Source organism: Carex rostrata, chromosome 13 (genome assembly GCF_964058835.1).
Source record: "Carex rostrata chromosome 13, lpCarRost1.2, whole genome shotgun sequence".
In the NCBI taxonomy this organism is placed as follows: domain Eukaryota; kingdom Viridiplantae; phylum Streptophyta; class Magnoliopsida; order Poales; family Cyperaceae; genus Carex; species Carex rostrata.
This window is the reverse complement of record NC_135930.1, coordinates 7,786,203-7,801,746: the sequence shown is the minus strand read 5'-3', so window position 1 is coordinate 7,801,746 and position 15,544 is coordinate 7,786,203. Positions and strand designations below refer to the sequence as shown.

The following is a 15,544-nucleotide window of genomic DNA, read 5'->3' as shown; positions in this document are numbered from 1 at the left end:
TAATAACCAATTTTCATCAAAAACTTAACTAATCTAAACACAACAAATTTTGGAAAAAAACAATGAACCGAAGCTGCATAAAATTAGAAATTCTAAAACATCCGAAAACAAATATTTTTCTATTAATTTTAAATAGTATTTTTTTCAAGTATAAAATTTAATTTTTAAATATATTTTCTTATAAAAAGTATATTTAACTGTTCAGATCGACTATTTAAACTTTAAAAATAAAAAAATAAATTTATAACACATTATCATAACCTCACTCCAAACTGAAAAGTATATTTAACTGTTCAGATCGACTATTTAAACTTTAAAAATAAAAATAAAAATTTATAACACATTATCATAACCTCACTCCAAACTGGAAAGTCCCATAACATATATTCCGCCGACATTTTTATTAATACCCAACATAAAATAGAAATGATTAATTATACTCCAAACCGGCTATCTAGTGGTCGGTTTCAATTTTTATTCCAAACCGGCCACTAGATGGCCGGTTCTTAAAAAAAAAAAATCGAAACCAGCCACTAGATGGCCGATTTGGAATTATTTTTAAATATTTGTTAGATTATTTCTTTTGATGTATAATTAGCATAATTATAATCGAAGGTTTAAATAGCGTTTATCGCATCATAGCAGAATGGCTAAGAAACGACGCTATGCTCATATAGTGTCGATAGGGCCATAACTTTTATGGTCCGAAAACGCTATCTGGCGCTATAGTGTGCTATTTAGAACCTTAATTATAATATGTAATTAGCATTATTATATTACAATATGTTAAATTATTTTAAATTATTTTAAATTACGCAAAGAGAAACAATATCTTCTTTGAGAAAGACGAAAAACGATGAAGAAGTTTCCGATTAAGATTTCAATTTCAATTTTTCGATATAAGTAGCTCAATAAATTGGTTATATAATGAACTTGTAGAATACCAATTTTTACTATTTTTTTGAAGTTTTTTACTATTTTTTATAATTTATGAAAGATGGCAAAAAATCGGCCTAATTTAGCATAATTTAGCGTATTTCAGTATAATTAGTGTAATTTAGCGTCATTTAGCGTAATTTAGCGTAATTTAGTGTATTTTAGCGTAATTTAACATAATTTCAAGTAATATAGTGTATTTTAGGAGTACGGCTAACGCGCTTCCTCTAGTATATTGACAATATGCTTCCGACTTTCAAAATCTATCGAATCGGCTTCAAATGACAACTCTAAACCGTTCAAACCAATGTCCTTAATGAGAGCTTCATTTCATATAAAAAAAATTTATGTTTCAAATTTATTTACTATCAAGTCAAGCGGTCAAAATATGAAGGATTTTGTGCGCATTTTAATGCACTATTTTGCTCATTTTTTGACCACTTGACTTGATAGTAAATAAATTCGAAACTCAAATTTTTTAATATGGAAACGAAGTTCTCGTTAAGAAAATTGGTTTGAACGGTTTAGATTTGTCATTTGAAGCCGATTCGATAGATTTTGAAAGTCGGAAGCATATTGTCGATATACTAGAGGAAGCGCGTTAGCCATACTTGTATTTTATTATAATTATGCTAATTATAATGGTTCTAAATAGCAAGTTATAGCACCACTATAGCGTTTTCGGACCATAAAAGCTATGACGCTATCGGCGTTATTTCGCACTATAGCGGTGCTATATAGGCATAGTGCCATTTTCTTAGCCATTCCACTATGACGCGATAAATACTATTTAAATCTTTGATTATAATTATTAATTATACATCAAAAGAACTAATCTAACAAATATTTTTAAAAAATTCAAATTTTTAATCTTAAAAAAAAAAATCGAAATCGGCCATCTAGTGGCCGGTTTTAAATTTTTACTTTTTGGAACCGGCCATTAGATGGCCGATTTGAAATTAAAAATTATCGAAACCGGCCACTAGATAATCGGTTTGGACACTTTTTATAAAATCTAGAATTTTTGAGCATAATTAATATTTCTATTTAATATTGGATATTAATAAAAATGCCGGTATATTCCGTATCGAAATTTTTTTTTATATTTTCGATTTTTTTTTTTCCTTTCTGCCCTTTAATCAGAGAAAACAACGATTTAGAGAGCAAACAATAATTAAAATAGTGAGAAAAATACCCTTTTTTTGCAAAGTAGTCCTCAAAGACTAAAACCTGGACTGAAGTCGCTAAACCCTACTCCGCTCACCTCGCCGTTCCCCAAATTTGTAGCAGTCTCATGCCTTCGTCTCCACCAGCTCACTGACCCTCGCCTCCTCTCGTCCAATGGCGGCCGCCTCCAGAGGCAGAACCCACCTCTCTCGCCTCTTCCATTTCTATCTCAAACCTGGCCCCAAATGCCCCGTTCTCACCATCTCTTCTCGAAACTTCTCCGCGGATCCCCTCCCAGATTGCGAATCGGAATCCGGAGACGGCGCCACTAGGATCATAGAGGCGAAGTCAAGCGTGATGGCGCCTGATTCGAAACGAACTGGTGCGATCGGGATCAAGTGCGGCATGACTGCGCTGTGGGACAAGTGGGGCGAGAGAATTCCTGTCTCGGTGCTTTGGCTGGATGATAATGTTGTAACGCAAGTCAAAACTGTTGAAAAAGAAGGGATTTTCGCACTTCAGGTGAAATATTCGGAGATTAATGACTTGGATTGTATTTTACTGTATCATTTTTTTTTTCAAGGAAAATCACGAAATACGGGGTTTGTCTACCAAATAGCTGGTTAAAATGGCCTCTATTGGAAATGAGATGAGGAAGTATCATGTATAGGCTCTTATTCAATTTACAAAACCCAAATAATCATAGATTAAGTGTCGAAAAGGACACTGAGAGAAAAACACTGGTTATTGAATTTTTCAGTGACCTGTAACAACTGCTTGTATGGTACCAATGTGTGGAGCTGTTTCCTTTAAATTACATCCCGATGTATTATTCATCTCTCTTCGAATAAAACTTCAATCTTTGCTTATAATTGCTACCTCAAATTATTATCAATATAATAATTTACACCTATTAATATGCATAGAAATATTATTATCATTTTGCTATTTTGTATTGTGATTTTCAGTTTGATTTTTCTAAATTGAAAGGAGATTTCACAATTTGAAAGTTGAATATGGTTTCAAATAAATAATTACTAGAGTAATGACTGTAGTTTTGCTTCAAATGCATGTGCATGTACTGCAATGCAGTTGATTTCTATATCTTTAGCATCTATGTTGGAACATGTTTAACAGCATTTAATAATCCTTTGTTTTATTTTTCATTTCTCTGAAGGTGGGGGCAGGGCAGAAGAAAGAGAAGCATCTGACGAAGGCAGAGTTGGGTCACTTCAGGGCACAAGGGGTGCCGCTGAAGCGCAAGCTGAGGGAGTTTCCTGTCAGTGAAGATGCTCTCCTCCCTGTTGGCACGCCTATATCTGTGCGCCATTTTCTTCCTGGCCAGTACGTTGACATCACTGCTGTCTCCCGTGGCAAAGGTTTCCAGGTGTGAATATCTTCTTAATAGGGGTGTAAACTGGTCAGGTTGGTTGGGTTTCGTTCAGGTTGTAAATCCAATTTAATATAGTTGTGTAATAGCATTTTCAATCTGTAACTAACCAATCAAAGAGATAAGTTTAATGGAAAAAAGTACAAAGAAAAGCATATAACATATTTTAATGAAAAAAAATGTAGAGAGTTTTAATTAAAGAAATGAAATTCAACAAGATATCACATTATTTCTATAAAGATATTACTGTTATAATTATATACAAACAAATTAAATAAGAAAAATAACTTACAATTGTCGGGTTGGGTTTCACTCAACTTTATTTACACAATCCATATTCAAGCTTTAGGTGTCGGGTTAATCAAAATCCAATTCATAACTAACCAATTAAATTTTAAATCTGTATTTTTTCGGGTTCGGTCGGGCTAGAGTTAGACTTACTCCCCTACCTCTTATCATGCTATATCTTATCAAATTATCTTGTAGTGCTCTTAACCAGCCACATTGATGGGATTAGAACTTACCAGTACTTGTTAGGCAGTCAGTTGGACTTTCTTATCTTTTTTGTTGTTGTTATAAAGGAGATAACTGTCGGTGAATAGGGTATATAAGTCCCTCAAGTTAGCTTTACATTATATTGTGCACATATACAAATAGATGACACATCACTTGTACACTGGCAGGCATTGGGTTACATGTACCGCTCCACTTACTTTTTTTTGTAGTAGAGAGATTAATCCAAAATGTACAGGGATCAGACTACTATCCTGCATGCTGCTCTTGACCTTTGCATCCAGATTATACTAATCCTTCGTTGTTATAATGCAGGGTGGTATGAAGAGATGGGGCTTCAGTGGCATGCCAGCCTCCCATGGAGCATCACTATCACACCGTAGCATTGGCTCAACCGGTCAAAGAGATGCACCCGGGAAGGTAACTACATTAACCAGGATAACTGTACCAGCTGGTTGATCTTGGTAAAAGAGCCCACTAGGGTGTACCATTATTTACTGGGTTTGTTTGGGGTTGAATCTGGGTCTAGTCAGGTAACCAATATTTTATAGGATTGTTACCAAGTTGGGTCTCACTTAGAGCCGGACTTGTTACCTTATCTGGTAGCCTGAATGGATCTGATTTAGGTCGACTAGCCTGCTTATTTTAACAAAAATGACTACTATGTGTGGCCTGCTAGAAAAAACTTCCCACAAGAACATATAATTGGCCAAATGCTAATGGACATCAGCTGAAAATAGGTATTCAAAGGGAAGAAGATGCCTGGGCGAATGGGAGGGGAGCAAACTACAGTGAAGAATGTGTGGGTCTATAAAATTGAGCCTGCTCGAAATTTGATGTGGGTCAAAGGCCAGGTATTCTTCTAATATATGCATTGTCTATTCATTTCATGTTTTTGTTTTGTAGATATATCAACATTGAGAAAGGTCATTGAGTAAAATTTTGCCAAAAGGGAGGTTCAGAAAATTAGTTTTTGTGCTATTATTATTATGGCTATTTACTATTTACTAAATTCAGGAAAATGCCCTATTCAATGTTTGCTAACAGGAAACCTTTTTTTATGAGAGAAATTTAAATCCCTTGTGATAACTTGGTTATTATTTTCTGTTCCTTTCTGAGTAAGCCTGCAAAAGTACCCCTCATTAATATTAAAAGTTGCAGAGAAGGTTAGTCCTTTTATTTTCTTTTTTGTTGTTACAAGAGAAGAGAGAGACTGCTAAATATTAAAATTTGGGTCCTTTTGGTATTGAAACAGATATATTTAGCATTGACCGGTTGCCACCTAGTTCATGGGCTGATGTACGACCACAAATAAATTAACTAGTCATAATATTTTGTTAGGTGCCTGGTCCAGAAGGAAGTTTTGTTTTCATTAGGGATGCACATTATAAGAAGCCAGACAGATCTCTTCTACCATTCCCAACCTTCTTCATCCCAGAAGGAGAAGAAATGGAAAAATTGGAGCCCATAATTGCTGACCTTGGTGACAATGATCCATTCATGACTGGGGACTAAATTTTCAGATGATTTTTTATTATCTGAATTTGTTTATTCATTAAAAAAATTTCATTTAGGATGCACCATGGTCTCATACCAAAATTTTGCCCTGTTGTGTTATATGATAGGCTGCACCAATGTGGGCCCATAATCCAAGAGAGTTGCACCAAAGACAATTAGGGTAAAAGATAGGATTAGGTAAAATACTGTAGAATGACTTTTTGTAGTTGGGAATTACAATGGTGGTCATCTATTTTCTGTATTGCTTTTGAATTTTTTTTTTTCTTTTTCTTTCTTTTTGCCAACTCTGTGTATGAATAATTACTGCCAGATCGCTGTTATTTCTGTCTTGTGTCAAGAAACGGAATTTTCGTTTCTGACAATAAAGAATTACAAATGATATTTCCATACTGAAGTTGATGTATTTTCTTATCAGTTAATTGGTTTATTCTTAATCTTTGCTAATTTAAATTAGGTACGTATTTTTCTCTCATATCTATTCATAACTATTACAGGATAGTAAAACTGAAAAACTTGCCATTTTAAATGTTCTCTTTGTTTATTTTTTCGTTTGGAGAATTATTTTTCAGAATTATAATTGCACTTCAAGTGTGGTGTGTTGGAGATTCCGGGTTTGCATGTTGGTTTTGTTCGAAAGATTTATGAGCTTTAACTGATAATTAACACGGACCAAACTTAAAAGCACAAGTAAATTTTCACTAAGTAGGTACATCTGAAAACATATCGCTCTAACTGCGTACATTACAAACATTTTAAACAAATCCAAACTTACATAACATAAAAGTATATATCTTTTAGAATTAGTAGATCCATATCATTCCTTTAAATTTGCACAAATCTTAAAGGGGACACGAGGCACCAGATTGAGAGTTAATCAGGAGCATAAAGTTATGGGTCCCACTGTTTAATAACTAAGGTCATGTTTGGTTGTGGAGTAAAGTTAAACCGGATTAAATTTCTTACTCCAAGCTAAACCGGTGTAAGTTAATCATGTTTGGTGGAGTAAGCTAAACCACCTCTCTAGGTGGTGTAAGTTACTCCGGTTTAGCTCAAATCTTACTCCATCTTAAGCCGCCTATGTTACTTCTCGTTTGGCTCCTTAAGCATGGAGTAAGGGGTTTACTCCACCTCTTACTCCACAACCAAACATGGCCTAAGGGAATACTTGTCCAGTACTAATGGGCCTTTTTGGATATTTCTAATAAAAGAAGAAAGCCGTGAAAGAGTGCGCTTGATTTGATTTAATTGCAATACAAATGAGGTTGACTGTAATATGATAATTTAATCTATAAAAAATTCAAATTAAATTATTCAATTTTCGAGGAAAATTTGATATTTCGAGCCACATGATAAAAAGGGACATATTTGATCCAAGGTATATATGAATATAGACTTACTGATCTTTCAAAAATAGTTCAAGGTATGGATATAGACTTATTGATGCACTTACTTTCTATTATCATAACTAACGTCTAAAATATAAATAGATTTATTTAAATATAGTAAGTAATTAATTTGGATGTACAAATTGATTATTCTAACAATAGAAAATTATTATTCTGAATTTTGTGTTTGAAAAAAAACATGGAGCGTGGGTTCAACACTCAAATTTTATTTTCCATTTCTTCCTAAAACAGCAAATTTCTGTTTAATTATTAGGAACGAAAAAAGAAACCTGCTACATTAGCTACAAGCAGTTTATCATTCCCAAACAAGAAAAAAAAAACCATTTTAAACAGCAAAACCAATTACGGTACTTCCCAAAAAAGGATAAACATTTATGCTTGGCCATTATTGCACTTTCTAAAATTACATGCAATTTTTTTATTTTCGGCCGAGTTTCAATTAGCTTTTGCTATTATTATCAGATGTTTCAATTATATATACCCACATATTCTGTTAGTCCATGCATGAACCTCTTTGATCTACAATAAAAACCCGATCTTGATTCTTCAATTAATTTGCTATGGAGTTCACGGGTATATTCGTGGTTACTGACGTGTACCCTGCTTTACTTCTTCAAGACGGTGATTTGCTGAAGCAAAAGTTGGTATTAATTTCTCATGCTCCAGCCCACGGTCCAGCCTCAATTCAGACACAATCTGTTGTCTTTGAAATATCCATTCCTGTCAATTGTGCAGCAATCTGGATGGAATTAAGCAACAACATGGTCAGAAGAAGCACATTGGATGTGCCTTTCTTCTTTCCTAATGGCAAGGTTAGCTTGAAGAGGTGGATTTGTTTATCCACTTCTCGTCCTCTGGGCAAGGTATTATGGAACAGATGGGATTTTCGGATGAGACTGGTAATTCCAAGAATTTATCTTCCCATCTTGACGTTCTATTTCTGCCACAAGGCGAGATCCAACAATGGACATACTTATCTTCCCAATACCAGCTTGGTGCCAAGTACAGAAAATATGCTTCGGAGCATGCAATGAAACTGTTGGAAATTCATTCCAAATTATTTCAAGAAGATCTCAGCATGGATTTAGTTGATTTGCAAATTTTTTTGGGGTAGGGGGGTATAGTTGTTATTTTTATCACATGTTCAATGTGGGTAGTTATTATAATAAATTTATGTTTTTTTTTAAGGAAGTTGTAGTTCTTCAAACATAGTAGGAACTCTGTGTAATTGTTAAAAATCATAGCGTTGCTTTTATTCAGAAAGAATCTTCTTCGTCTCTGAAAATACTGGCACAATAGTGCAATACTATTTTTCCTCTGTTTTTGATCTATTCGACATTTCAACTGTCAATTACCACCATAAACTGTGTTGTTTATACTGCTGCTTATTCTTCAATAACCCAACAGTCACCAAAATATTCAGTGAATGTTCGAGGATGAAGCACGTCTTTACTTTCGATGGATGCATTTGAACATGACATGACAAACTACTTCCAGCTGATCCGTTTGGCATGGGTTAATCTTTGAAGTAAATTGTTCGAAATAGTTATTAGTTGAGGATTATCTGTGTAGAACCGCTTTGAAATAAAAATTTTGTTGTGAAGGGTAAAAACATGGTACATGACATGACGTGTAATAGGTGGCTGTCGCTACTGGTATATTTATGCTTAATATATAACTTGTTTCTAGAATAAGTAGCAACCCATATGCAGCATAACTTCTCAAGACCCAATATTTATATACATAAATTAAACTAGATATTGCTAGAAAGCTGGCCTAAACAAACATTATGCAATTGGAACCATCATATTAAATAAAATTGGCTGTCGATGTGCTGATATGATAGAAATGAAAAGGTTTCATTTCTGCTATTTTTAAAAGCTAATTATCTTTTATTTTTAGCAAGTTCATCCAAAGGGTTGTAAATAAAAACTCTTTTTTTTTAATATCAATACATCTCTTGGCGGCACTTCGCCGCCAACCATCAAAAAAAGAAAAGGTTTCATTTCTTGCAACTTTGGGCTTTTGTTTGCTATAAAAGAATTACAACTTTAAAAGTAATTGTAGTAAATATGACATGATATGTTGGCCACGTACTTCTAACAGTCAAATAAATTAACGCCAACCTTAATAGGGATAAAAGGAGAAAAAAAATAGTGAAACCACACTAATTTATGCTTTCACTTTAGTACTCATAGAGCAAAAAATGAAAAATTAGGAAATCCCCACTTGACTATATAATTATAAAAAAGAAAACATAATTTCCTGGATCTATGTTTCTCCCCAGTTTTCTATAAATATGTTGGTGATCACTGTCCTAATTAAGGAAGCAAAACCGGGCTCTTGTGTTACAAGACAACTCTTAGACTCATTGTACTGGTTAAAATTTAACACTATTAGATCGATTTGAGTTCAATTTTGGATTTGAGCATCCGGATTACACCAGATTTTTCTTATTTCTTAAAGGTTGTTTATCTCATCCTTACAAATACAAATGATGTGCATGTGCTGAAGCGGTTCAAGCCCACGGCAACTGGACAAGCTTTCACTTGTTTGTGTTTTGGGCCTTCTGGGTGAAACGCATTACGTTTTTGAAAAGTTATGAAGTGATTTTTTTTATTTTTTTTATACGTGATCTGACGAGTTTTGAAATAAAAATCGTCATGGTGCTAGGTGTCTTTTTCTAAAATCTAAATATAGTATATCCCTGGTTTTAATTTGAAAGCATTTGGGGCCAAATAACAAAATCTTCCCTCCTAATGGCTATTTACCTGAAATTAAAATCCTTTAATTTTTAATATAAATGTAATCGGAATAATTTGATATTTAAACTTTTATATGAATTAATTTGATTTTGCAAGATTTAAAAAAATAATACAATTAGAAGGATTAATTTGATTAATTTGAGAGATTTAATTAATATACCAACTTAATTTGTTTATTTTTATGTAATATGAGTGATTGTTATTGTTACTGGTATGTTTGTATAAGGGTGATCAACTAGTAGTTTTAATTTTGCAAAACGAAATGCTAATCACACAATTAAAGACCAAACAATTATAACTTTTTAAGTATAACGGATCACATTAATTAAACTAGATAAAAACCATAGCATGATGATACATGATCATACAATAAAACACAATACATTTTTAGCATCACGTGAAGATTAATTTAGCTGCACACAGAGCGCACAAACATTTTATTTAGAATAAATTTAACAAATTATGGAAATTAATTATCAAATACTTGTTCTCTTTCTAATGCGCACCCTGAGCCCATTCTTCATTTTGAGTGTAATTGACAATGCCGGTTCTACAACATGCCCTTCCACAACTTCAAAACAAAAATTATACACCATTGTTGCTGCTATCATCTTCATTTGAGTTAAGGCCATGTTCTTTCCCAAACAAGTTCTTGGCCCGGTATTAAAGGCCATAAATTTGTATGAAGGCTCATGACGCAATGTGCCCTTTTCAGAAATCCACCTCTCTGGTTTATACTCCAGGCAATCTTCCCCCCATATCTTTTGCATCGTCCCCATTGCATATATTGAGACAATGATATTCATCTCTGGAGTTACTCTGAAGCCGCATGGTAGTAGATCATGTTTCAACACTGCCTTCCAATTATGAGGGATTGGTGGAAAGAGTCTAAGGGATTCCATAAAAGCAGCCTTGAAGTAGACCAAATTATCTAATTCTTCTGGATCAAAAGTTATCAGACCTTTTGGTGTAATGGTATGACGTGCAGATCTAAGTTCGGATAGGATCTTCTCTTCGGTTTGCTTGTTTTGAGAAAGGGCCCAAAAGAACCAACAAAGGCCTGAGCTAGTGGTATCACGGCCTGCTGTCAGAAAACTATCAAGGTTGTCCCTCAAGAACTCATTTGAGTTTGGTACATCTTCATCACTCAAATATGAACTCAGCATATCGGGGCATATATGTTTCCCCTCATTCATTTCTTGTTTCCGCTTTTCAATTGCTTCTATTATGAACCGATCTCCCACAACTCGTGCTTTGGCCAGATTTTTTTCTTGCCCAATTCCTAACAACTTCAAAAGCTTCCACAAGGCCGCTGGACTAGATAAGCGGGAGAATAATGCGGCAGATGTATCATCGACAGCTCTTGCAAATGGAACAACAGGCAGATCCATTGATAGACTGCCTGGATCAGTTCCAAATGATAAAATACAAGACATGTCAAAAGACAGCCTTGAGAAGATATCTTGCAAATCTATCACTTGATCATGCTCAACTGTTTGAGAAAGGAATGGGAGGAGAGCATTCTCGATTTTATCCCGGGTTGTCTTGGCAATGAATGTACAGAAGGATTTCTGGGACATGGCTAGCTGAAGTTTTTCATGTGATGCACATTGGCTGGGTCACTGGTAGAAAAATTTTCCATACCAGAGAACCAGGGACCTCTAAAGTACAAATTGCCGTTTACCAGACTGTTGGCTATCCAGTCGTGGAATTGTTGAACATTGGCTAGTAACGAAGGCAGCATACAGACTATGGGGAAGTTTACTGGTGGATGAGAGACTAAGAAATTGTTGTACAAAAAATAGAGAAATAGGAGGCAAGGAATACAGAGGATTAGATCGGTGAATGCAAACCATGCCCAAGCCATTTGTTTTCAGCGTATGGATGATTTGATTAGAAAACTTGGGAATTATACCGTGAGGTATATAAAATTATAAAGGCAGCAAGTTGTAAGCACCATGCAGTTATGAGATTATTGAGTACCATCATACTCTTAACTAATTTATATGAGTACCATTAATCTCCGTGTTTGGTCATGTTGGGCAGTCCACAACAATTTTTCTATTTTTAGAAATATATTAAATATTTAGTCAGAAATCAGAAAAATGTTTGTTTTTTTTATGCTCGATTCGGTTTCTTAGCCTACCACGTTAATTTGGAAAAAACTATGTATATTCTGATATGGTAACATTTATATATTATTATACATGCAAAAAAAAAAATTGAGTGAGGCTAAGATATTATGCATAGCGCATATTAATTCATATTATAAATTCATATTTTAGTTTTGATTAGTTAGTTTGAACAGTCGATATGAACTGTTCAACATGATTTTAATTGAAAAATGAAATTAAATTCTTCATTGGTCACATTGGGCATATATATGCACCAATCTTACATTCAAGTCCTTACAATGTTCTATATTCCTTTTCTTACCAAAAGGTCCATATAACTTCTATAAATGCATAAACATATAAATCTCAACACTCCCCCTCAAGATGGGCAAAAGATATCCATCAAACCCATCTTGTCACATAACCTAACTAAAATTATTGAGCTAAGTCCTTTGGTGAGACAGTCAGCTACTTGATCTCCAGTAGCTACATGACTCAGCTCCAATAGTCCGCTTTCCAGTTTTTCCTTTATGAAGAACCTATCGATCTTCACATGCTTGGTTCTATCCAGTGTTATAAAATGCGGTTTTTATGCGGTATGCGGAAGACCACCTCATACCGCATATACGGTATACGGCCGCATATGCGGATTTTTATGCGGACTTATATATGCGGATTTTTTCATTAAATATTAAATATTTTAATTATATATGAACTTATTATGCACATAAGTTAATTTTAATTATAACAGCATAGTTCAAAATCTGAAATAAAATAAATTGAAGAAGTCCTCTCCATCCTAAAGCTGCAGGCCTGCTCTACATCTTGATTATAACATCAAACTTATATATGCGGAAGGCCTGCTCTACTCCAATGAAGAAAATAAATTGAAGCTGGAGAGGATACTCAGCGCCTGGCCCAAAACGGAAATAAAATGAACATGTCAAGGAATACTCAGTGCCTGGGGAGCCTCAAAGCTTAAAAACCGGTCTATTAGTCCCATATCTACGAAAGAATACTCAGAAGGCGCTGGAGTGCCTATAAAACAACTCCTCTCCGTCCCCTTTAAATTAACTTGACTAGGCTGTTTAGTCTGGATAAGGGTTATGAATTGGGTGTGATTTTTATACCCGATATCCCCTAAGAATTAAAAAATTTCGAATCAAAGTTTGAACTTTTTTAATTAAAATAATTTAAGTGGACTAAGATCCACATATTAATCCGCATAGTCGGATTCTATGCGGTCGAGGACCGCATACGCATATGCGTCCGCATATGCGGCCGCATAGACCGCATTTTACAACACTGGTTCTATCATGCTGCACATGATTGTTGGCAATGCTGATCGCTGACTTGCTATCGCACCACAACTTCATTTTAGCTTCGTGATTCACCTTGAGCTCTTCCAATAACCTCTTCAGCCACAACATCTCAGCAACTCCCAATGCCATAGCCCTGTACTCAACTTCTGCTGTCGATCTCGAAACAACCGGCTGCTTCTTGCTCTTCCAGGAGACCAAGTTGCCCCCTACGAACATGCAGTAGCCAGATGTGGACCTCCTATCATCTTGGCAACTGGCCCAGTCGGAGTCACAATAACCCTCAATGTTCATGTGCCCATTCTGCCTGAAAATCAAGCCCTTCCCCGGTGCACTCTTCAGGTACCTCAGAATGTGATACACTGCGTCCATGTGGTCCTTCCTAGGGTCATGCATGTAGCGGCTAACCACACTCACTGTAAATGAGATATCGGGATGAGTATGTGTCAAATAGATCAATCTGCCTACTAGTCTCTGGTACCTCTCACGATTAACCTGTTCTCCTGCCTCTGCACTTATCTTGGCCTTCACATCAATTGGAGAAATTGCAGGCCTGCACCCCAACATGCCTGTCTCTGTGAGCAAGTCTAGAACATACTTTCTTTGGGATAGAACAATCCCTTCTGCTCCACGAGCCACCTCAATCCCAAGAAAGTACTTAAGCTGTCCCAGATCCTTCGCCTCGAACTCCTTCCCCAATCTTGCCTTCAACTGTGCAATCTCCCCCTCATCATCCCCGGTAATGATCATATCATCGACATACACAGCCAGCATGGTAATGTGACCACCATGTTGTCGAGAAAATACCGTGTGGTCAGCATTGATTTGCTGATAGCCCATACCTACCATAACCTTCCTGAACCTATCAAACCAGACCCGAGGGGATTGCTTCAACCCATAGAGCGACTTCTTGAGCCTACACACCTTACCTACTGTCTGATTTGTGCCAAACCCTGATGGAACCTCCATGTACACCTCCTCCAACAAATCACCATGAAGAAATGCATTCTCCTCCAACAAATCACCATGAAGAAATGCATTCTTCACATCGAGTTGGTGTAACTGCCATCCACCATTCACTGCCATGGAGACCAGTGTCCTCACTGTGCTCATCTTTACCACGGGTGCAAAGGTCTCATCATAGTCAATGCCATAGGTCTGACTGTACCCCTTCGCTACCAATCCAGCCTTGTAGCACTCAACCAGACCCTCTGGATTCTGCTTTACTGTGAAAACCCACTTGCATCCAACAACTTTCTTGCCTGGTGGTAGTGACACAAGTTCCCAGGTTTTGTTCTTGCGGAGGGCACTGAGCTCTTCTAGCATGGCTGCTTTCCATTTTGAATCTTCTTTAGCAACCTGCCAACACTTAGGGATAGAGACAGTGTCTAATGATGCAATGAATGCTCCATGTACAGGTGATATGTGTGAGTAAGAGACAAACTGGGCAATATCATGTGGAAAACCATACCGGTCAGGAGGAATGCCCGCATTCTCGCGAACAGTCCGCCTTACCGGTAAGGGAGTGGGAGGAGTAGAGAGAGGAATCATATCACCTGTGTATTCTGGGTCTGAGGTGGATGGTGAAAGTGTCTCAAGAGTCGGAGTAGGCAGGGACAAGGGACTTGGCATGGGTGATACTGTAGGCACAGCTCCCTCATTCTGCTTTGTTCTCCTAACATACACTTCACGGTATCTCGCCTCCCCCTGAGCCTGAGTTATGCCACCTTCGGACTCATTCCTCTCAATTATCGGCTCGACCACAGCCGAATCCTCATTTTCTGGCTCAATTACAGGCGAATTCTCAATAATTGGGCAACCAATACCACCTACACTCACCATCCTTCTCTCACCATCATTACTACTCTCCCCCTCTCGCCTCATACCTCCTGTATCGAGCGAGTCTCCAAAGGGTGATGTGTCATCTGAGGAGTAGTATGGTTCGAGTTCTCGGAATGTAACATCCATACTCACAAATAGTCTCTTCTCCACAGGGCTCCAGCATACATACCCCTTTTGAGTACCCAACAAAGATACACTTCACAGCCCTTGGATCCAATTTTCCGACATTTGGTCTGTTGTCTTGCACAAAGCATACACAGCCAAAGGTTTTGAGAGGAAGAATATCTTCATTTTTACCTTTCAGCATCTCCATCGGGGACTTCCAATCTAGCACCCGCGAGGGTACCCTATTGATCAAGTAGGCTGCTGTCAGAACTGCTTGCCCCCACAAGTACTTTGGAACTTTCATCGAAATCATCATACTCCGAGTTACCTCAAGTAGATGCCTATTCTTCCGTTCTGCTACCCCATTCTGCTCTGGTGTGTACGGGCACGTGGTTTGATGTTGTATTCCCTGAGATGACAAGTACTCTCCAAATGCCCTGTTGGTGTACTCTGTCCCATTGTTAGATCT

The 15,544-nt window shown here is 36.5% G+C and overlaps 2 protein-coding genes across 2 annotated transcripts; one reads left to right on the top strand and one right to left on the bottom strand.

The window, feature by feature from the left end:
* Positions 1-2,171: 2,171 nt before the first annotated feature.
* Positions 2,172-5,918, top strand: RPL3P (ribosomal protein L3 plastid). Its single transcript, XM_078314248.1, has 5 exons — positions 2,172-2,625; positions 3,281-3,490; positions 4,322-4,426; positions 4,747-4,860; positions 5,348-5,918. The coding sequence occupies exons 1-5, from the start codon at positions 2,278-2,280 to the stop codon at positions 5,519-5,521; spliced, it is 951 nt and encodes a 316-aa protein (XP_078170374.1). The 5' UTR covers positions 2,172-2,277; the 3' UTR covers positions 5,522-5,918.
* A 4,125-nt stretch (positions 5,919-10,043) lies between these two features.
* LOC144564409 (alkane hydroxylase MAH1-like) lies at positions 10,044-11,288 on the bottom strand. Its single transcript, XM_078314007.1, has one exon. It carries the CDS (start codon positions 11,273-11,275, stop codon positions 10,172-10,174), a length of 1,104 nt encoding a protein of 367 aa, XP_078170133.1. The 5' UTR covers positions 11,276-11,288; the 3' UTR covers positions 10,044-10,171.
* Between the last annotated feature and the right edge of the window lie 4,256 nt (positions 11,289-15,544).

Excerpts from the sequence above, each read along its gene's own strand:
- LOC144564409 (XM_078314007.1), bottom strand. The coding sequence starts at position 11,275 with ATGTCCCAGAAATCCTTCTGTACATTCATTGCCAAGACAACCCGGGAT.
- RPL3P (XM_078314248.1), top strand. The coding sequence starts at position 2,278 with ATGGCGGCCGCCTCCAGAGGCAGAACCCACCTCTCTCGCCTCTTCCAT. Across the intron at positions 3,491-4,321 it reads CCCGTGGCAAAGGTTTCCAG|GGTGGTATGAAGAGATGGGG; the intron begins GTGTGAATATCT and ends GTTATAATGCAG. Across the intron at positions 4,861-5,347 it reads TGATGTGGGTCAAAGGCCAG|GTGCCTGGTCCAGAAGGAAG; the intron begins GTATTCTTCTAA and ends ATATTTTGTTAG.